The sequence below is a fragment of the Strix aluco genome, chromosome 1 (assembly GCF_031877795.1).
Source record: "Strix aluco isolate bStrAlu1 chromosome 1, bStrAlu1.hap1, whole genome shotgun sequence".
Classification (NCBI taxonomy): domain Eukaryota; kingdom Metazoa; phylum Chordata; class Aves; order Strigiformes; family Strigidae; genus Strix; species Strix aluco.
The window spans coordinates 43942192-43965788 of record NC_133931.1 but is presented as its reverse complement, the minus strand read 5'-3'; the positions used below and the strand labels follow the sequence as shown (position 1 = coordinate 43965788).

The following is a 23597-nucleotide window of genomic DNA, read 5'->3' as shown; positions in this document are numbered from 1 at the left end:
AATTAAGCATTAGACCATGAGAGGGCTCTAAGAATAAATATTACTACTATGAGGATGGCAGAGGAAGTGGCAAAGGAAGTGGAAAACTCTTCTCCATAAAAGGAGACCGCAGATACATAGACAAAGATAAATAGGTAAATCTAGAAGGATATTTAGCTCATCTTCTTTAAAGTTCACTTTCAGATTAAATAAACAATACACCAAGTTTTTCTGCCTGGACTGATTATGACAACAGACTAGACTGACTTAAAGACATCTCTACTGGACAGATGAATTCTTTCATGACATTTTCCTCAAAGACTATCAAGAGAGTTGCCAGAATATTCAGAAGCTTACAGAAAAAGCTGACTCTGCACATACTGACCTTGTTACAATAAAAATACCATTTGGTGTAAATCAGAAGACATTACAGGCATAATCTGTGTTGGGTTTTTTTTGAAAAAGATTTTGTATATTACTCAATATCAGACTGATAAATTACTTAACAGTTGTCTGTAGCTTTCATATTTTGCAAGAATACTTCTTTTTCCAGCAACAATTCTACATGCAGCTGCTAAGATTGATATCTAATAAAATATTTAAGTTAATTTAACTGCATTCTGTCAAGCTAAGCCAAAAATTTTGACGATCAGGAAGGTAAAACTTATCTTGAAATATAATGGAGCACTACGCATATTCAGAGTGAACAGAATTCCTCCCAATTTCTCTTAGCATGATTTCAAGAAGGTTACAGATAAACAGTAATTGAAGAGAAAGCTCTGGGAGGATTCTAGAAATCTCATTAGGTATTATCCTTATGAACTCTGTAAAGAAAGTCACAGAACTCAAGAAAGCTACTGACGTACAGAATTCAGAAAGGCCTTTTTTTTGTTTAAAAAAAGGGTTTATAAAATTTATGTTCCAATGGGGTGGTTCAGTAACTGACACCTAAACTATAGAGATTACCTATGTATCTTTTCACCACAGAGCAAGAACAGAAGAATTGTGACCTCCTTTAACTACATACTTATTACTGAAGGTATATCTATCTGTTTGTATGAAAACTACCATGTACTTACTCTCTAATTGCTATTTTCTCAGAATGTCTTGAGGATACTGATGACATGCTCTGGGACATCTATAAGAAAAGAGAAAAGTAGTGGCAAGCCATCATGAAATGTACATTGCAGGTAACAATATGGTTAAGATAAATCATTTATTATTGATTTTAAAAAGTGCCTATTCTTGCAGATCTTACATTCACTCAAGAAAACAGCACACTTTTCTGTCATCCTGTTCTGTAGCAGGTTTGGTGTAAGAACTTTCTTACATAAGTGACTTCTCCCTCATTATTTAAACTGAGAAGTGCTTTCCACATGAGTGCCAGAGAAGATTTGTTCTGATAATATACAAGACCTATGATACAGCTGTGCACTCTAACACAGAAGCCACTGGCATTCTAAAAAAGGCTGATGGTAGGTTAAATATGTTTATTAAAATTAAGCTCTGGATGTTGAACTCAATATGATCTCTCAGTTTTACTAAGGACTGTCACATAATCTAAAGTTTACTATAATAGACAAAACAGCATTCCCTGGAATAAAACTGGAGTAAAATTTATTAAGACCAAACAAATTATATAATTCTTCTTTCCTATATGCATGATTTTTGTCTTGAATTGTTTAAATTAATTAATACTGACACATGAATCAACTTCAACAGGATAAACTAGATATAAAAAATGAATGTAAGTACATACACTTTCTATAGTAACAGTGATAAGAAATGAAAATGGGTAAGGCTACTTTGTATCTACAAAGGGGTACATAGCCCACATACAGACAAGTAGAGAAGCTGATCTGATGTAAATGCATACATTTCATTACCCTTTGGTAAGAAAATAATTCATAATTGCCCTGTAGAAAGTCTGACTTGCAGTTTTTCCATAGGTTCCTACTTCCTGGTCCATGTATGCATGCTATTCAAATCCAAATTACTCATACTTGAAGTTTAGCACATGATTTTTCAGCTGTAACAAATATTGTTACCTACAGCATATTTCCTACTACCAGTCTTCCCCCCCCCCCCGCCCCCGGCCCCATTCCCTGGAAACAGTATCAGCCTGTCTTAATATGAGCTTGAAGCCTATTCACAGCTTGTTTTCTTCATTTCTTCAGAAAATGAGTCCAAACCAAGTATCATACAACACAAAAAGCTCTCAACTTCTGATAACAATTTCAGCAGTTTTCTTTACGGCATCCAACTTGAGATGAATTTTTTTTGTTGTTGTTAGAAACTAGATTTCTTTTGACTTATTCACACTCTAATTTCCTGAAAAAGTTGCAGCTAACATGCAAGCTGTCAAATGCATATAATTTTCTTAGAATGTTCGCAAAAGCAATTTAGAGTTCTTTTCAGATGTTAAGACCAAAGATTTTCTTCGTGTTTTTTAAAACTGTTAAATTAAAATGCAAACTAGCTTGATTTCTGTATTTTTCATTAATTTCTAATTTTAAGAAAAACAGAACAAATTAGAACGTTAAGAATATTTCCATTAAAACTCAAATAAAGTTTTACTGGGTTCCTTATATGAAGTAGCTCAATAGAAATAAATACTGATATTTAAGTGTTGATGTATATTTCAGTTTTAGAAGTGTATTGGGAAGGAGGGGGGGAGAAAGAAGTCTGAAGAAACAAGAAATAAAAATAATTTACCTATGAAATAACCAATTTATAAATAAGGAATTGAAAAGATATTATGTTCCTATGTCCATTTAGAAACCAATTTTGAATTGCTTTAGACACCAATGAGCTAGCAATTTCTCCTACACAGCTTGGTGTTTATCATAACAACAAAAAGAATTTTGTATTTGTCTTGTACAACACCATGCTTTCTTCAATTTAATTTTACTGACATGACAAGAGATCAAGAGTTTAATTCAGCAAATCTACAGAGATGTTTAGAAGACTGTCCAGTATGTTCTGAGTTTTATTGTAAAAACTACACTGAAATACCTTTTGTGCACTTCATTGACATTCTGAATTAAAAAATCCGTTCATAAAATATGCTCTTAGATGTCTTGCAATCCTTTCTTATGCAGGGTTATTATGTACAGGTTTTAATGTGGAATGGAAAGTGTTTGAAAAAAAATTGCAATTTCATACCTGAGGATGCTGCAAGAGCAAGTTATACAGTAAATTCCAATCCTATCCCAGACAGAAAAATGGCAGCTCCTACTGGAGAAACTTATCAAACACTTTTGCTATGAAATATAATTTGCAACTACACAGATATCTAGGAGTTTGTTAGGAACTGATAGCACCTGTCACTTGAAGTGAGATCTCCATGGCCAGTCCAACCAATAAACTACCAAAGGATGTGTCTGTTTCCCATACACACAATTTTTTTTAAGACTTAAGGTTGTGACCTGCTAGCAGGGATAAACTGTGGATAAATAAAAGAAGGATTCATAGCACAGGAATCAAGGAAACTCTGTCACTACATTCTTTTTCCTTCCATAGGTATTGACTATTTTTTGAACACTTAAGACAATGGCTGTTTGTATTTCCAGTTGCTAGGCAGAACCTTACAAAAATGACAGGTGCAGTTTTCCAGAAACAATCTCTAAGTTACTGGTAACACTCCTAATTATGCTTAATGTACAGGCATATTTACGTTCTTGTAAACTGGCCTTCAATCTACTGTTCTAGAAAAACTAAGCCATGGCACCACTGAAATTAACTCCTCCTACCCCAAGCCTGGATGGTCTGCATTCTTTGGGAAGAAGTCTTTTTCTCCCCAGTCCTGTGAATCTTTTCCATGAGAAGACTGCTAAGTTGAGGTACCTCTGAAAGGTTATCGGGTTACCTATTTGCCACTTGCCTTAACACTTAAAACCTTTTTGATGTTAATAAAACCACATTTTTAGATTTTAACAAGCATAACATTAGTAAGCTTTTCTTATTTTTTCATAAGACTTAAAAGACCCATTGCATAAATACTTACCAATCTTTGATTTAATCTCTTATTTTCCTCTTCTTTCAACTGCAAAGTCTGAAAGAAAATCTCATCTCATTAATACAACTTACACAGTATAAACATTGTTTAAAAGTTTTAGTATGACCAGAGCCACACTACTTATAAAATATACATATTTATTACAGTCTTCAGTTTTAAAACAATATCAAAACATCTTTTGAACAAAGACATGTAAAAAAAATTTGAAGTCTAGAAGTTACCACAGTGCTATAAAACCCACTGCTAAGCTATGCTTATCTCCATACTCATTCTTCTCAAGTTAGAAAAACATTTCACTGATAGAACAACAAAAGAAATGTAATATGTTACTTTTTTTACAGCTTCTACCTGTGACAAATCCTTTGTAAGCAGATGACAGAATAAAGCATGTAAGTGCTCCTAGTCAGAAACATCCAGCCACTTGCATCATACAGTGACACAATCCATTAACAGAAAATATTCATGGTCTCTAATTGATCACAGATTTTAGTCTAAGTGATCCTAGAAAGCTGAAAGCTAAAGACACTCTTTTTTTTTTTTCTTCTTTTAAGGTCAACTTTGAAAAGGCAAGAAAAAAGGCAACTTGGAATGGAGTGAGATATGACTGGTTAGTTAAAAATTACTAGAATATGAAAGATTCCAGTGTAACTACAAAGGGTTAATTATAGCCTTTTACAAAGAATAACAACTTTTATTTCATCAAAAAGGTTCAGTTACTCACTGTACATTGAAACCTATCCTCAAAATAAAAGTTGTAACAGAAGTGAAAATTTAGGGTATATATTTGGGAGAAGTGGGGGGGTGATATATAAGCTTACAATTCTAGCCTGTAGGAGCATGACAATTACTTCAGAAAATTGTAATTTTAAGCACATAACAACTGCTATTTCACTTTTTACAGATGCAATATTGTCAAGATTATAATGTACCCAGGTAAAATTAAAATGATCTAAGGAATAGCAGCCTAAAGAGGAGCAATTACACATTTCCAAAAGGAACAGGTAAATCAATCTTAATTCCTGTCCAGCTGCTCTGGATGCCTTAATTTGAAAAAGTAATCAAAACATTTTTTTTGCTATAGGAATTCCCTAGATCAATGAGCTGTCACTCCTAGTAAGAATTATTACACCTGACTCATTCACACTGAAGCCTACATAAACAGAATAAACAAACTTTAAACTAGGCCAAGTACAATGTATAATATTTATTTTTAATTACTTCAACGCATTATACTGATCCAAATAGAGTACAATGAAAAGCCACTCCCTAGAATATTTATAAGCCTTGCAGTTACTATATTGCATCAGAGTATACAACTGACCACAGCACAACTGCACACATACGTATTTATAAGTATTTAATTGTAATGCTTAACCTCACAAGCTACTCACTCTTTCCAACAACATTATCCTCTGTTTTTCTTCAGACATATGGACATTTTCACTAAAGAAAGAAAAAAAAGGGGTAGGTTAAAAATGAAATTTTTTTCCTGATCAAAAATTATCTTCTCCCCGCTCTCCCCAGCTTCACTCAGTGATGAGTGCCATGCATTTGCTAACACTGAGGGAACAGCACAGAAAGCTACCTTAAGAACCAGCATCAACATTTCTGGCAGGTTTGGAGGGATTTTTTTTTTTTTTTTAACACTTTAAACCCAAGGAGCTTCTTCACTGCAGCAAGCCAGTGAATTTTCAGTCATTGATTCGTTTATAAAGTTACATGGGGCCATTTCTGCATATTTTCCATTATTTTCAAAACATCAGGATGAAAGATTCAGCTCCAAATGCTTTGGCAGTTAACTCTTGATAATGTGATTCAGTTCTACAATGTTGTATTTTCCTAATCTTTATAGTTTAAAAGCTCCGTGCCCTGAGACTCTCTGGTAGAGACCCACTAATGTGAACTTGCTAATTGCCTCTGTTTGTCTGTGAGATAAACTGAGAACTGGGGCACAATAAGATAATGTTAACAGCCTAATAAGAAGTTTCATAAGAACACAGAAAGTAATTCCTAATACAATTAAAATATATTTTTAAAGGCTGGTAATAAGGAAGAAACAACGTATTCTGCAGTCTAAACTGATTTGGTTGGGAAAAGAAAATGGACATGCTTTTGGATGTATAGTCCATTCGTCCAGTCTGACAAAACATGATATAAATCCAAGCAAAATGCCAAAGTAGAACTAACGGATTATAATTTAGCCATGCTAATCATCACTTCTGTTAAAAGGTTGTTTAGCTCTCATGTAATAGGAACAAGTCAACAGAAAACTGTAATAATTTCTGCTTATTTATTACCTAACTTTTAGTCTATTGAGCCAAAATTTTTTGTTCCTAAGCTTACATTTTCAAGTGTTTTTGTAAATCTGTCTTGAGAGGTTAGGACCAGAATGATTACTGTAAGAAATATTTCTCCTTCTAAAGATAGGGTATTTCAGTGTTTTATTGATTATTGGTGCAAGTTTAGTTTTGTAAGCAGCAACTGTTTTCATCCTTGCTTCCACAAAGTTATTTAGTGCACTGGGTATATTATTCTGCATTAGGCAGCATCAGTTGTGATGCACGCTGATTAAAGTGAATGTAAGTACATCTAACAATTCTGCTTTTGCTTCTCTGGCAAAACCTCATTCTACCTGTGTGTCTCCCAGTCAGGTTCATTACTTCTGTGAGAGGTAAGAAATAGTCTGGGATTGTTCAAAAAGCTAGTGGCACAGAAGTGAGAAAATGCCTAAATTGCAATTGCTTAATGATCTTCCACAAGGTTCTAGGTAAGAGGGTAGCAAGCAAGAGCTTACAGTCAGTTATTCTGCTTTCCTCTCAACAACAGTGAAAATTTGTAAGTTGTATCAAGTGGGTGATTTAAAGATGCAGACAATTTCTTCAGGTAAGTGTTCTTAATGAGTAAAGAGAAACCTTTAATCATATTAGGGGTATAATGAAATTCATCTGGGATTCTAAACTTTTTTCCATGCAAATGAACATTACATTACACTGTACAGTTCTGAAGCATAAGTCAGATATTTTGAGAAGCCTCAGAAATACGAGCCCATGAACTTTTGTTTTATTTAAAATAAGATAACAAGATCTGTCTTCCCAAAACATCTCATTGCACTGAGGTAAACAGAACAAAGCAGGCTTGCTGTTCATTCAGAGTAACATGACACAGCATGTGATATTTATCACCTTCAGAAATCACAGAGTCTACAGGAGGATGAGAAGAGAGGAAATCTGACAATGAAATCATAACTGATGTACTGAAGGTTATTAGAAAACTACTGCAGGTGTAAAAACATAAAAGAAAACATTCCATGTAACTGCTAATACTTAGAAGTGCCTTCCAGTTCACATCCAAATTTCTTTAGACACCTCCGACATGGTAGAAAAGGATCTTAAAATTAGTATTCCTAGTATAAGAGAATTAAAAAAATGCAATCTTCTACCACAAGGAGATACAAAGTATTAGCATGAAGAACAGTTCTCATTAATTAGTAAAAAATACTAAATGTTGACTATTTCAGTTCTCTTAGGTTGCTGTAACAGAAACATACTCATACTGTATATTTTTAAAAAATTTTTCTAGTTTTCCCCAGTTTCTACATGGAGTCAAAAAGCAATTGGAATGCCCTGGACAAAACTTCTTCACCCTTTTTTCCTGAATTCTCTCCCAGTAATCTACTCTGAATGGATTCTCATACTGCAATAAGCATAACAGCTGAGAATCTTCTAGTGATGAGTCCTATTTTAATGCACACATATCATGTATCAAAGTACATGTGATAGAATATGCTCATTTTAGGACAGAATTTTTAAGCCTAACATTCTACATTTAAGAGACATTTACAAAAATGGTTCACAAAATTGAAAAAAAATAAGGATTTTTGCACGCATCATCATGATCTCTTCTCCTGGAGCATCAGACAATCTTTACTATTCAAAAGCCTTTACGAAATTATTTTAGGTACATCTAAAGTGAGAATCAAGGTTCTGAACTTGATGTACCTTTTCATGGAAGTCAGTACTGAAAAAACAAAATACATCTGCAGTAGGCTGGATTCCTGACAACAACCAAAAGGACAAATTTGTACCAGTCAGAATTATTTAAGTTCAGAGGAATTCATAGTCATGTACTGAGACCAGGTCACAGTCTACTAGCGTTACAAGTAGACTCTTAAATTACTAAGCAAGGCGTTATATGCCGAAGTTGATGAATGCAAAAAAACTCCAGAAATTCCCTCTGATCTCTTATAATCACCTCAGTATTTCAAGCACAGCTTCAGACACCTACCTGCAAACTAGCCCCTGCCTAATTAAACCTCCATAAAAAAAGGGTGATAAAACAGTTAAATGAATGCAATATCAGTATGTTATTTGAATCTGTTGTAAATCCAGATTATCAACCAGATCCAAACAGAGAACCACCAATCTTAAGCAAAAAGTTTAGTTTGAAATACTTAAGTTGCTTGCCCTAGCTGTTTTCCTCAAGTACGGGTTTAAATCATTGCATTTTTTTCCCAGTCCCGTTCCTGCCTTCTAGTAAGTCAGCAGTACATCACAGCCGACAGTACTGATGATTTAGAGGCTATACAAACAAAGGAATGCTGAATACCTGTCCTTCTGTCCAATAATACAAAACATCAATCCATCAAGGCCACTTAATCAGCCTGAGTCCCATTACTTGTTTGGAACCCTGAGGATTCAGCTTAATTTTAGCGCTGAGAGATATGGTGTAGTTGGGAACTGTTAATGTTGGGTTGATGGTTGGACTGAATGATCTTCAAGGTCTTTTCCAACCTAGACAATTCTGTGATTCTGTAATTTCTACCAAGCATACCTATCACCCCTTCCTCTTTATCAAGGAATGTCATTATGCTGTCTTATAGCAGGCAAGTACACTAACAATTATAAAGTTTTTTTGTTTTTAAATAAGAGCCAGACACTGTTCAAAAGATATGCCAAAAACATGCAGCCACCCAGCTCTTTCACTATTACAATTGTTCTTCTCCTGTTTGACTTGCATTTCATATACTTAGGTCTATTTTTTCACCTCATAATTGCAGGGCCAAGTTTCACCTTTAAGTTGCATACTTAAGTAACCAAAATCACACATTTCTGATGATTGTGACATCGCGATTGTACACTTACATTTAAAAGAATATCTTTAGCAAGAACATCAAAGGGAAAAGGAGTGTTAAACATGACCATTTGTACTTCACAACACCCAACAGTACACATTTAAAGAATGAGAGCATGTTTTGTGTATTTCTACTACAATGTCCCATACTTACTGCACAGCCATCATACTGGTTTCCATCGTGGAGTCCATTCTCCCTTCAGCTGCAATGTCAGAAACCAATCTGTCTGTGTCAGTGGGAATATCAGCTGCGCAGGCTCCACAAGCTTCTGAAGCTGCTGCTGAGTAGGTTGATGGAGAAAAATTACTACTTCTCAGTTTATTAACTTCTTCTTCAAGCTTTTTCTTCTCTTCAAGTAAGCGAGCTCGATCTTCAGAAAGTGTTTCAATCAAATCTATGACAAAAATAAATAAAAATTCTTTTACTAACAGCAGCACTAAGGATCAAAACCGGTCTGTACTGAACAGAATTGTCCAATTAGAAAAGACGAACACTTCTTCAGAACTTTGCTTACCCTTATCCTTTTCCTGCTGTTGTGTAAGCACTTTTAATTTGTCACTAAGGTCATTAATTATGTTTTCTTTTTTCATTTTCTCTCTTGCTAGAACAGTGTTAAAGTTGGTCTGAAAACAGAAAAAAGTATTATTGAAATAAGAAATGTACTTTATAAACATAATGCAAAATACATCACTAGAACAAAAAAGTACAAAGGATACCACACATTTCAGTTTCCTAAATTATAATTAAGCAAGGAATGAAGGTTGTTTACATATTACTTTGGTGAAGAGATAACACGTCTGTACATTTTGTTTTAAGGTTTCTCTAACAATTTTTTAAAATTTTTTTCCTCTGCTTCCCTCAAGCCCAATATACACATGTAGTATACCTATAAAGAAATCATTAAAAAAACGGTATTTGTAAGCTGCTGGTTTTTTAAACACAGTACTTTATATTCCAGTTAATTCATGACAGTTGCACATTTTACATTAAAAACAGTTACTTTAAGGATTAAAATAGTTAAGACAAAGCTGCACTGCATCAAGACATCTTACATGTAATGAAAAAGAATAACATTATTAATAAACTAGAATAATATACTAGAATCTGAATTAAAAATACATTTTGAGTCATGCATTAATTCCTCAGTGAACAATTAGTTAATGCATAACTCATACAGAAATCCTGGCTAATAGCTTGAATAACTGAACATAAAAGAGGATAGCATATCCTTCAGTATCAGTCTGACAAATCTTTCTGCTTCTCCAAAGCTCATACTAATCATTATGCCCTCACCCCTTCTACTCATAAGGTTATGCTGAAGAGACAGATAAAAACTACTAGTAACCACCTATAAAAAGGGTATTTTAAATTAAAAATTCACTTTTTAAGTGAATTTTAAGATCTAGTCTTGACCTATGTCTATAACCTCTCAGTCTTAAAATTCAAGCTATTTGGCAGGCTACAAACCTTACTATATAGTGCACAGTGGCCTTTGGGTATATGCCTGCATAACAAAACTATCACACACCACAAGGACAAGTAACACCTCTAAGATTACTGAGGAAAAAAAAAAAAAGGTATCAGGGTGAGGTTAAACATCCAGAATATTCAGGGATCAGCAGAGCAAGTCCGGTGAGCTTTCAGCACTGACTGATACACTGTTTTTTTGATGTGTGGGGGTTTTTTTTGCTTGTTTGATTTTTTTAATAGAACATTCCATTTTTCCCTGGAATTTACTGTTAATGCCTCAGAACCTTCCCTTCCACACTCTGCTGCCCAAATGAAAAATATTATTAGATAATGAGGAAAATGGCATATTAAGGCATATTCTGATGGAAAAAGAAAACTTATGACTACCAATGTATGAAATATTCCTATTAGATTTACTACGTAAGGCTCACTTCAGTATTAATGTCTGCAGTCCAAAATTTTCAAAAATATTACTTTCTTTATAACTGACTGCGATCTTCTGCTCTATGCACCAAGTGATTCATAGAGCTCATTCACCAAGCTGTCTGACCCCTACACTGCCTCTTCGTCCTTTGTTGATCCAACCATAGCTAAAGTAAGTAAAGGTGCTTAAAACAGAAAATTCTGTCTTAGTGTTTAAATGCAACAAATCAGTAGATAATAGCTGTTACTAACAGATTTATTTTAAGAACTGAAGACTCATCTACAAAATCTGAGCAATTCAAGATGTTTTGAAAGGAAAAACTGTGTGGATACAGATATAATTATTAACCCAGTGCAATATGATTGTGTATCAAGGTGTGGAATATATAGTGTTTCTCAGTTTATTAAGTAAAATACATTTGTTTTGAACTTCAAACACCACCTGCTCAGGCTAATAAAAGTTTAAAATTCATTAAGTCCATTAAAATTCATTAAATCCATTAGTATTTCAAATAATTAACTTTGTGTTGTCCACAAATTTTGTGTTGTTAACTTAAACTATACTTAATCGGTATCCTTCTGGACTTCAAGAAATTAATGGATGAAAATGTACAGCACTAGCTTAACTTAAGCAAAAAAAGTCACAAAATAACAAAAAAGTAATCTGGATTGCCCAGTTCAGTTATTTAAGGTGGGGTTTTTTTTGTTTGGGGTTTGTTGTTGGTTTGGTTTTGGTTTTTTTCCTAATGCTTAAGTTTTGGATTCCATTAACACATCATATCCTGGCTCCAGATAACAGTGCTAATTTAGAATGTGCAAGTGTTACATAGCAAAAAACCCCAAGCAACTCCGTAACTTCAAACCAGCAAAAGAACACATAATTGTCACAAGAGCAAAAGTAATAAAAAAAAAAGTCAGCTTTACCTGCTGTTCTGCAGTGAGCGATATTCTGATGTTCTGCATTTCTTCATTCTTTCTTTTCTCCTGTTCTTCAAGTTGCTCCAAGAACTTAATTTTTTCTTCTTGAAGCTTCTCTTGAAGTTCAGCAACCAAGACTGATTCAACAGACGATACAGTGGGAGGACTTAAAAGAAAATGTTTAGACTTTAAATTTGCAGCATATACAGTCCCAGAACACATGAAATAAGCAAACACAGAGTCAGAAGTTCACTGAGACATTTTTCCTGGAGTATTTAATAACTACAGTATTCTAAGTCTTTACTAATCTTCAATTCCACTTTTTCATCATGAGCATCTCACCAAATTCTTACTCTTGGGCATTCTGGTTTTTAGTGTACTACACTGTCTCTAATTTTGGAGCTTTGTTGACAGGGGAGATTTTTGTTTTCACTTTTCAAACATAACAAGAGGTGTGGAAAGTAGTAAGAAGAGGAGCAATGATGATCAACGCCCTGAAGATTCTTAGCATGACAAAATGCAAAGCCTCCTGAATTATCACATAATTAAAGCAATTCAGCAATAAATCTGACGCTAACAAATCCAGACATGAAGCTCAAAACTCTGGGTTGCAGACACAGTACTAATGATCAACAAGAAAGGGAAAGCATCAACAGTCATTGAGGCAGGAAGGATAACGACCTTAAATGGCTCTTGAAACAGGCAACCTTACATAGGCCAAATATTTTCCATCACTGAACCAAAAGCATTAACTACACTCTTCTGTATTTTTGCTTATCAAGAACCACCAGTGAAAAAAAATGGGATAGAGAAATCCCTTTGTTGAGCAACGTTAGTGAAAAATGTATTTTAAATTTCTGTTGTTCCTTTACACCGGAATCATATTTAATATAAAGAAAATCCCGCAAACCTAACTTTCTATCTACATACATGTGTCACTGGTTTTCTCTAGTCTGAGCAGCCTGGAGGTATGGTCTCCTGACATTAGGTAAGTTGTACTGAAAGCAAAACATCGTGTGCTAATATATTAACACTCACAAGCAGAACTCCTAATGCTAAAAACGCTCCAAGAATTCTTCCTGCTTCATAACACAAAGCTTCTCTGTTAAGATGAAAGGCTACAGAACCTCAGAGACACCAGAAAGATTCAGCATGGAGAGTATGAGAGAAAACTGAATGTCAGGAGAGGCAGGGAACCTAAAATTCTGATTGCTGCATACTGGATGGGAGTTTGGGCATCCATTAAATGACCAGTTCCAGCCATTTCTACAGAGTCTTTGCTATGATCCAGCACATACTCATCTACCTCGGTTTCTGCCATCAATTCTCCCTATCAAGTTAAGAAAGCACAGGATAAGTCTGTCTGAGAAGCGTAAAGAAGAAGTATGCCTGCACCTTACTTTATAAGGAACAAAACCTGGAATAACATGAGTGAATTTATCTAAATGCCAAGTTAATACATCAGCCTAAACCCAAAGCTGTTAGCTGCACTAAACTAAAGCTGGTGTCATCCGTGTCTCAGAAAGGCTGCCTGTACTACTGACAGTTTGCAAATGACAGGCAAGTAAAGGATATCATTATTCTGCAAAGGATGTTAGCAAATTACAAGTTTCTAAACTTTGTCACTGTATCAGGTACTGGCTTACACATTTAATCTGCAAAGGTCTCAACAACTACAGGAATAGTGACAATGCATAACTTTTTTTCAGTGTTTTCAAGATAACAAAAGCACATATCTTCAGAGATTGGGGTTCCTTTTCAAGTAAACACTGTAACTATTCTAAGATGACAAAGGACGTAGCAACACTACCACCGTTTTACCACGTGGGCATATACTGAAGATACAAACTATTATGCAGTAGCTAAGCATTCAAAAAGCCCATGAGAAGTTGTAAATAAAAGAGCTCTGAAAGCCAACTGAAGTTCTTAGAGTGGCAAAACAACCTTTGACATTCCACAAATCAGAAGTAAAAGAAGCAGAGAACAAAGCAAGTCATAAGACACTAAGGCAAAACTTCTTTGTGTCACTGAGAAAGCGTTTTTGTGCTGGATTAAATTTAAATTTATTTCTAAATTAAGCCTAGCTGTGAGAGAGCACGTGCTCTACAGAAAAGCTTCACTACTGATGGTCATCTGATAGAAGTGGCTGGACAATACCAAGGCTGGAAGACACCAAAGCTGTAATTCAGTTTTTAAAGCAGTCAGGATTCCTATTCTATTTTTAACATTCTTCACAATGTTATAAATCTTCTAACTAATCAGTGAACTGCTTAACAAAGAAAGTCATTACAGAAATTGTGGTTTTCAATTAATCTTGGCTAGTACATACTACATACAGTAGAAAGATTAAGGGTTACAAATGCCTTGCAGTTTTATCTTTCCTAATCACGATGACTTGAGTTTCAGGTACGTTACAACCAGAACACATTCATTTTCATATGTTGATAATGCATGGGTCACAAACATTTCTTTGTCACTTCTAAATGTTTTTGTTAGTTTTAATGTAAGTTCAAAAACTAAATTCCTGATACCAGCGCAACACTTGCGTCAAATTTAACAATTCATCTCCTTGTCCGTGCCTTCCAGACAGCTCATGTAACATTGATCTTGCAGAAGCGGATGTTTGTCTGACAAACATATAGGCACACGTCACATAAAAGTTGGTTTCTACCATAACAAGTTAACTGCTATACAACAACTGAGTGAGGATAACAAGTCAACTTGAATTACTGACATAGCTTGGGGTTTTAGGAACTCAAGAACCAAACAGCTAGACAGTGACTTTGAAATATTAAGACAGATTCACTTAACATATACGCCCTCTGGAAATAAAACACAGTATTTCTTTATTCCTAGACAAAAAAACCTATGCAGATTAAAGGTATAAACAGGAGCCATAGGAGGCAATACATATTTTAACGTCACACTGAAAATTAAATTACTTGACAGAACTCATAATAAACTACTAACACTCCTTCAGACTGAAGCAGATAGTATTCTTTGAAATACAAACTGGATAAAACAGATAGTAATGTATAAGAATATACACAGCTGTGCTCACAAGTTGTTCAAATTTAAGTGTCAATGGTAGAATTTTAAGAAGTCTGATGACACAGCTACATCTTTTTCTGGTGCGTCAAGTTTTTAAAACTTCAACAGTGCATTAATACATATAAAAGGAAAAGAACAGAGTTTATCTTTTCACTCCTCATTCCACTGTATTTCATTAAGAGAATACTTTGTTCAATTAAGGACAGTTCTCAATTTCATTGTATCCCAATCTTAATTCAATTATCTTGATATATTTTTTTGTACACTGACATAGAAAACAAACACTGATACATCATTTAATGATGGATATGTTCGCTTATCAAAATCCTGAGGTAATGGGACTGGAGTGGAGAATTCAAGTGAAACAGATATTCAGATTTCCCTTGCAGTATGTAAGTGAATTGTGTGCACATATTGGGACTCTGTGTAACCTCCCCTCCCCTCCCCTTCCTTTTTTTTTTTTTAACATTACATTGGCATTTGAAAGTTAAATGTTAACTGAAGTCTGTATTCATGTTCTGCAATACTCTTCTAGCTTTTATACCAATTCTGTCCTTTTTACCAGTCTTTTCCCATTTCGCATACTTGGTATATCACAATACCTAGAAAAAAAATGCTCTATTTAGGTATCACACAAAGAAGATCTATCTGCTGCATTCCTCCACACAACAAGAACATCATGACAAATTCCAGCATTTCAAAACAGAATACTATTTCTAAGCAGTATTCACATAGAAAGATTTAGTATTTCCATTCCATAACACCATAACCTAGCCTGCTTTACGAACTAGTAAGTAGGTTAAGATAAGTCAGAAAGAGTAATTCTAGGCACTTACGGCAAGGGAAATATATTTTTAAAATGGAAAAACACTGCAGAAATTAACAATGAAAAACAACGTTAGGATATTCTTTAAAATTGTTGCCCACATGTGTTTCGTTATAAACCTCAAACTGAAGACCCTGAAATACATAACTGTGGCAGCTAAAGTCAATGGAAGTCCAGGTGGCCATGGGACAGTTCTCAACATATCATATCTATCTATCTATCCCCACACACTTTTTCATGCCACCATTAGCACCAACAAGAGTGTATAGTTAGCCAATCAAAAAAAGTTATAAGATTAAAAGCTAGCCACTGTATGCTAACACAGTGCTAATACCAGAGCAAAGGATGGGAAATGAGAGAGAGGCTGAGACCATCAAAATTGGAATTTCAAGCAACATGCTACTGTGGAAACACTCCTTCAACACAACATTACAAGGCTGAAATATGAAACCTTCATTGCTGTCTGGAAATAGTGCTGTATAAAATATTTTACAATCTTTGAGATTAACTACAGACACAGGAATATCATTACCTATAAAATGGAAGTAACTTGAAACTTGAATATAGAGACCAAGATAAACACTATTACAAGTACATAGAAATTTTACTTATTGTATAGTATACCACATTAATTACTTTAAGATGCTAGGAAAACACAGTAACTTAATTCTTACAGTACCTCCGATTTACTTGCATCTCAAGTTGTTGTATTTTTTCCAAAAGCCCTTTTTCAGCAGCTTCCCTCTGTAATTCAAACTCTTTACAAGCAGTTTGTACTGCATCCTCTTTTTCACAATTGAGCTTCTGAATGAGCAACTGCCTGTCTTGTTCTTGGTTAGATACTAACAGTTCTTTCTCTTCCTTAAGCTTATGGATAATAGCTTCATACTTTTCCTGCTGCTCACAGAGAGACAATTTTTCTGTTTTTTCCTTTTCTAGGGCATTCACTTCCAACTCTAACTTACTTTGTAGTTCTGTTATTTGCTCTGAAAGTCTTTTTTCTGCCTCAGAAGTTTTTTGATGAAGAAGTGTTACTTTATTTAGTTCAGTTCTAAGCAAATTTGATTCTTCTTCGTATCTGTCTACTAGCTCAGAAATGCACTGATCTTTCTCAATTGTCATCAGAGTCCTTAGTTCTGATATGCCTACTTGATATTCATCACTGCTAATTTGTATTTTATTGTTTAATTTATCTATCTCCTTTTTTAAGCTTTCAGTTTCCTTATCTATCTGAGACTTTAAGGTCTCTTGCTGCTGGTTTCTGCTTTCTTCCAAAAGAAGCTTCATTTCATCAGTTTCTGCCTCTTTCAGGGCAAGTTCAACTTCTAATTTGCACCTCAAATCAGACAGATCTGAAACCTTGAGTTGCAACTCTTCTAGTTGTTGTTGTTTCTCCTGCACAACTACTGCATGAGATTCCTGCATTTGTTCAAGTCTATGCTGGTTCTCCTTTTTTAATTTATCTAAACAGTCCTTGTGCTCAGCTAGCACCTTCTCAAATTCCTGTAAATGCCTGGCTTGTAGGTTGTTTTCCAGTTCCTTTAAATGGCTTTGCTCTAAACTCTCGAGTTCTGCCCTCAGGAGTTGTAGTTTTTCATTGTTTTCAACATGAAGTTTTTTCAAGTCTTCAAGTACTATCTCACGTGACTGTCTCAGTTCCTTAATTTCACAATTTTGTGTCTCCATTTGGCATTCCAATTCAAGTAATTTCTGGTCTTTTTCATTCTGAAGGCATACTACAGCTTCTTTCTCATTTTTCACAATTGCAAATTCATCATTCTTATTCTGAAGAACTTCCTCAAGGCCTAATAAGTCACCTTTTAACTTTTTAATCTTCTTTCTATTTTCTTCACCATCCTCCAATAATTTACTAATTTTAGTTTCATACTCACTTTTCAAAGACTGTAATTCTTTTTGATGTTTATCTTTTAGTGTTTTTTCAAGTGAAAGTTTTACCTTCTCAATAGTATTTACTATTTCTAACGAAGTACATTTTAAAGAATTAGAAAAGTCACACTGTTCTCTTTGTACAAGTGTTCTAAAGTGGCAAAGATCTTCTTTTATACCTCTTAAGTGTACCTTTGAGTCTTGGGCAATAACCCTACACTTCTCCATGCAAACATTGAGAGATGCATTTTCTACTGAAACGTCCTTTACACGTGAATTTGTATCTTGCATACGTCTACTGTCTATTGCATTGATAACTGAAGAATAAAGAGATTCCACCATCATTTCTGGACTTTGTGGATCACTTATTACATTAGGAGATACTGGATTTTCCTCTATTACAAATTCATTTACTGCTGACATAAAGTCAGATTCTGGACTCTCTGCTAATGAATCCAAGTCTAGTGATCCTTGCTTAAGAGCTTGCTCCAAATTTGGATGGGCAATAGTTTCAAAATCAAATGTATGAGCATCAATGCTGTCTGGAGACAATTCTTCTAATGGAGCTGGGGGACACACAGGAGGACACAGGGGACCCTGAAGACTGAGTGATGGAGGAGTTCTTGAAGAGGTAGCAATTGCAGTTCCTGTTGTACTTTCCATCCTTGGTGTGGTAGCAGATTGTGGCGATGCTTGACTATTGGAGGCCTACAAGTTATAAAATATAAAACAAACACTTAACAAAGTGATAGGCAAAACTGTTAGTATTTTAAATTGATTAAAAATTACCAGGCAAAACAGAACTTAAAAACTCAGCCTTATTATCTGTAACAGTCCAAAATATGTACAACTAAGATTTAAGTAAAAACTACAGAAATTCAGAAAGTTTCAAAAAAGCACCATTTGTAAGTACATAAGTACTAATTGTTCATATATCCAAAAGTCCTACATAGATCACATATAATTGTATTTGAAAGGACTGAAACATACATTTGGATGATACAAAAAACTGAAGTAACCCAGTCAGAAATAGACTTTGTTTTCTAACAGCCTATTGATTTCAGCTTTCAGTTATTATGAAAATTTTTATTTTATTGTTTCTAATACTGCTATTAAAAATCAGTGCAACCCAGTCACTATTAATATATTAAACTAGGAAGGTTTACAAAAAGCTTTACTAAAACAAAACTGTTGTCTACTAACAAAAACATGCATGAGAATTGTTCTGCTTCTGGAAGTGTAGAAGTAGTACAGTATAATGAAAGTCACATTCTAATTAAAAGCAACATTCTGACTTTTCAGAATACAGGATATCACAGCCTGAGTAGAATTTTTCCCCCCCTCTATGCTGCTCCCACCGCTTCCAATTTCTGTCATTTTACCTCTAGACCTTGGATACCACCAAATCCAATTCTGTAGCACCAGATCCTTCAATATTCAGCTGAAAAGCTAACAATTAATCACCCATAAGCATCCATGAGTAACAGCAGCTTGTAAACCAATACAGAGATTAATCTTCTCCACCTTCACAGAACTGTTCTCAAGTAATTCTGATCAATTCCAATGCTTTTGATTCTTAAAAAGGCTAAAAATCAATTTTCCAATTAATTGTGGTTAGATAACATGTTTAAATCTCATTATCACCACTTCTTGTTCATTACTATATGAATTATAAAGCAAGATCTCACGTGCATATTCTGCTGTAAAGTGTAAATTCATGCAGTGTTTGAAAACGAATCTTTGCTATTTCAATGACATTCTACTTTTCTATACTGACATGGAATATATACTTCAAGTGAATTCAGCTGAAGTTTGATTTATCACAGCTATAATATTGTAACTGCAAGCCAAGTTACAGGCACTTATTTCTACACACCTGAAATTCAGTAAAGCACCATTCTGAAGTGCTTTAAAAAAAAAAACAACCAACCTCAGCAAGGCCTTAGAGGCTGTGCAAACAGACTCTTCTATGATTTTCAAGATTTCTGTATTATGATTAAACTCAATTTATCTTACAGTATCATGTATCTAAAAGATTATGCTTCAGATAGTTTTTATCTTTGTTATTTAATAGAGGTAACATAATAAATTTATTGCTTGAAAGGTCTGTTTGACAGAGTAAGTGAAGCGTGTATTAAAGTCCACTTCCTTTACTATCTTCACATCTAGCAGAACTAGGAACAAATGAACAACCTGTAGTATCTTATACTCTTAACTCTTAAATACAACAAGGAATATAGAAACCATAATGACAACAATAATACCATCTGCAGATTTTTAGAACAAAACTATAAACCTTAAGCTTCAGCAAGTGCAACACACATCCCAGTGGAAGCCAAAAAGCAATGCACAGCTTCATTATCCACCAAGGATGCACCCCTGAATAAGTTTGTAATAGGATGGATAGTGAAGCAATTTTTCGTAAGGAACTTACAGTGAAATACACACAGTTTAAAAGTACATAAGGAGAGTATCTGTGACATGTAGGATGAAGAGGTATGAGTAGGATCATTAGGATCACAAACTGGAAAAGACATTTTCTGAATGGATCAGTGGTCTGAAAGATCTCAGAGGCATTGCCTGTAACACCATAACCCAACCATTACCTTGCTTTTCCATCCTTCATCCTTTCTCACCTGAGGAATGTGACTATCTTGAAAAGAAACTGTTCCTAAAGACTCATGGGAATATTTGCAGTAAATGATTTCCATAAGATGTTCAGCCTCAAAGTGCTGGGGATATTTCAGAATGGTGCTCTTCTCCAAAAAGCCAACACTGCCTCCAGCTCATAATCCTGATGATCCTGTCCCACCTCCTTTCCAAACCAACCACACTGTCTCCATGTATTTAAATTGTGCGTCTGGTGTTCTTTAGTATGTTAGTTTTTATTGAAGAAACTTTTGCTAACCATTGAACTCAGCTACTTGACTGGTGACAGTAAGTGGAGCTGGGCAATAAATGGTCAGCAACGGACCTCCACAAAAACCCAGAAGTGGCAGGTATCAGACTGCTGATGTATAAATAGCTGATTTTTGTTTTCTCAATCCTTTCCAAATGGCTGCTACCCAAAAAAGGACCCTATTCTTCTCAGTACCACACAAATGTTCTCTTAATGGAGATTTAGTGTGACTAACTGAATTCTGAACTGAGATTCAGGAAGAATCTATTTCCAGCTTTGACACTCATCTGTTTAGCAGAGCTGTATTTACATCTCACCTCCTTTTCATCTATATGAAAGTAAACCATACAATGATTTTGAAATCCAGTGATGAAACTCCACTATAAGAAAATTTATGCCCATTATATACAAAATAATGTCTTTAATCAAAAGTGAACACAGGACACGAGACAAAACTTAAACAGAAATGCTCCTTTTGTTAAAGGTACTGTTAGTCCAGGTTTAAGCATTTTCTTTGGGTTTAATTTCAGCTTGCTGTTTATCTAAGAAAACTTAGAAATGTTGAAGGATACGGTATATGCTGATACATGCCTGATTCAAAGCATATGCTTTAAGTGACAAACATTTAACACTGATAAACCAGAGCTTTAACAGAAATAAAAGCTAGCATCACAGATGTCAGTAAGCACATGCTAAAAAAACACTTTAAAGGCTTTGTATATTAGAAGGCCCTACAGAAAGCCACATGCAAATGAGGGATGATATCTGCTTTTGGCACCCCTGCGGAATCATCCTAGAAGGTAAAGAGTAATGATACAGCATGAAGAAGAAAACAAAAAAAATAATTGTCACTGTGTGGAACAACACTACCGAGCTTGTTTTCCTCATGACCCAGGGCTGTAACAAACTTCTTGCCTCTGTAGGGGCTGCTGTGAGCTGGGTCTCTAATTAGAGTACCAGAGCCCTGCCTAGTGAAGAGTTAGAACCTCACATTTTAAGTAGGTGAAACTATATGGAAGACTTTGTTTACTGTTGCCAATTTCCCTGAGAAGCTGTGCCTGCCATCTAGTCTATTTACAATCTACAGGCAGAAATGTATGCATACCTCACACACTGTAATTCCTGTGAAGGAAAAGGAGTCAAGAGCAAACAAGAAAAAATAGAAAGCAGAGACAGAGAAGCAGGGTTAATTTTTAAGTTCTCAGGTGTTGCTGGATTACATGCCTTGTTCTAATTACATTGCTATGATAAACATAGTCAGGGAATGGGGCAATTCTTGGAAGGATTACAAACAGTGTTTGAATTTTGAACTCAACTAGAACAAATGGTAGAGTCATAATCTAATTTTAAAAGCCAGCTTCTCTTACAAGAAAAACTTTTAATACCAAAGGATTACATATGTTAGTCACCTACTAACTGTGGAACAAACACCTTAATCATCTTACCTGACTCCTACGGGCAACCTTAACTTTCTCTAACATCTTTAACCCAATCACTGATCTGCTTAAACTCTGTATTATGCAAAAGAGACAGCAATATATTTGGTGTGAGACCATTAAATTACAAAGAATTTGTAATTTAATTACAGAAGGCTTTATAAAGGAAACCAAATTTCAAAGTAGTAGCAAATTAAACAAAAATCCACAATGTTCTTTAATTACTCTGATGTAATACTAAAAAAAAGAAATCTACGTTCTGATAGAGAAGCATATCATCATTAATGTTCTGTGAACTTGAAAGCTGAAACAATAAGAGTTACAAGGACACTTAAAAAGGAATGCTACTAACATCCCCAGTAAGGTATTGGATCTCCTCTCTAACTTGCTCTTTGCTCACTTGTCTGCAGTCACAGCTTTTCTCTTCTGCTTAAAGCAACTATCAAAAGACCATCTGCCATGGCTGATGCAGTAGGATGAACTTCCACCTGACCCAGCCAGTACTGAACTGCTGCACCACCAACAAGCCAGGGAAACTATCCCAGTCCAACTTGAAAGAACCAGGCTTCTGCTGCCACTTATATGGGAAGGGAGGCTGGGGTTGAATGTGCCTCCTTGGGAGAATATGAGAGCAACATTCTGCTGTATGGGCAACACTTCACGCCTGCACAGTCATCACCAGCTCTGCACCAAGTTGGGATGGTATCTCTCAGTTCACCAACAGAATGTGTAGGTGCATGAAGCTGTAGGCATCTTCAGGACTATTAATAAATGTTTATGCCTCCTTCTAATGATATAGTTTAAATTCCCAGCAATACTAAGGATAAGAAATGAACATTTTCAAGTTATTTCAGTAATTCTATGCAAAAAAAGAGAACACAGGCAAAAGTAGTATAATTTAAAAAACACTTCTAGATCATCTGCAGAACAAAGCAACACAGAGAAAGACACAGTATTTTTCATCAAGTAGTAACAAGAGCACTGTCACTGAGAAGCAAAAATCTCTGACAGATCTATTTGCTTCAATTCCAAAAAAGAGTTCGAATGAATCATTGAAATTACACACAGAGATGGGCATTTTCAAGATGACATCATGAATGGCCCAGCTCTGACTGTGCAATGCAATTTACTCTAAGGAAAGAGACAATTATCCAAATCTGTCTAAGCACTTGACATTTCTGAGTCAGCCAAGAATCCAAACTGGTCAAAGCACAGCAAAAGAGAAGAGTGGGAAGAACAGATTCTCCTGATTTGGCAAGCATCTTTTTTGTGCAGCCAGATACTGATAAAAATTTCTCAGATAAGCAAGTCTGAACCAAAAAGGGCAAACCATCAAGACTTGAACAAGTGAGGCACCTTTCCTGTTTATTTTTCTATTGTTATAATGCATATTTTGAATTAAAACTTACTTCTCTGATTTATTTCACACTCTTCTGACATTGCAAGCCTTAGCAAAAAATTAATTTGTTAGAACACCTGTCACTATCCTGGTGAGATAAATTTCGGGATGCTTCAAGTTGTGGGTGGACTTTTATATTTCAGAGCAGATATCACAAAAT

At 35.0% G+C, this 23597-nt stretch overlaps 1 protein-coding gene across 7 annotated transcripts in view; it reads right to left on the bottom strand.

Annotated features, from left to right (window-relative positions):
• RB1CC1 (RB1 inducible coiled-coil 1) overlaps positions 1 to 23597 on the bottom strand; it is a 77836-nt gene that overhangs the window by 6031 nt on the left and 48208 nt on the right. For 6 of the 7 annotated variants that reach the window (XR_012622563.1, XR_012622564.1, XM_074819260.1 and 3 more), the window contains 7 exons: positions 16496 to 18411; positions 11946 to 12105; positions 9643 to 9751; positions 9282 to 9522; positions 5389 to 5440; positions 3986 to 4033; positions 1059 to 1117 (listed from right to left, as the gene is read on the bottom strand). Coding sequence is in view for 5 of the 7 variants with exons in the window: in XM_074819260.1 (XP_074675361.1) it covers positions 1059 to 1117; positions 3986 to 4033; positions 5389 to 5440; positions 9282 to 9522; positions 9643 to 9751; positions 11946 to 12105; positions 16496 to 18411 (2585 nt within the window). In the remaining 2 variants the exon portion in view is untranslated. Of the gene's footprint in view, positions 1 to 1058; positions 1118 to 3985; positions 4034 to 5388; positions 5441 to 9281; positions 9523 to 9642; positions 9752 to 11945; positions 12106 to 14424; positions 15593 to 16495; positions 18412 to 23597 lie in introns of those variants that run through there. The other variant, XM_074819296.1, reaches the window with a different exon arrangement.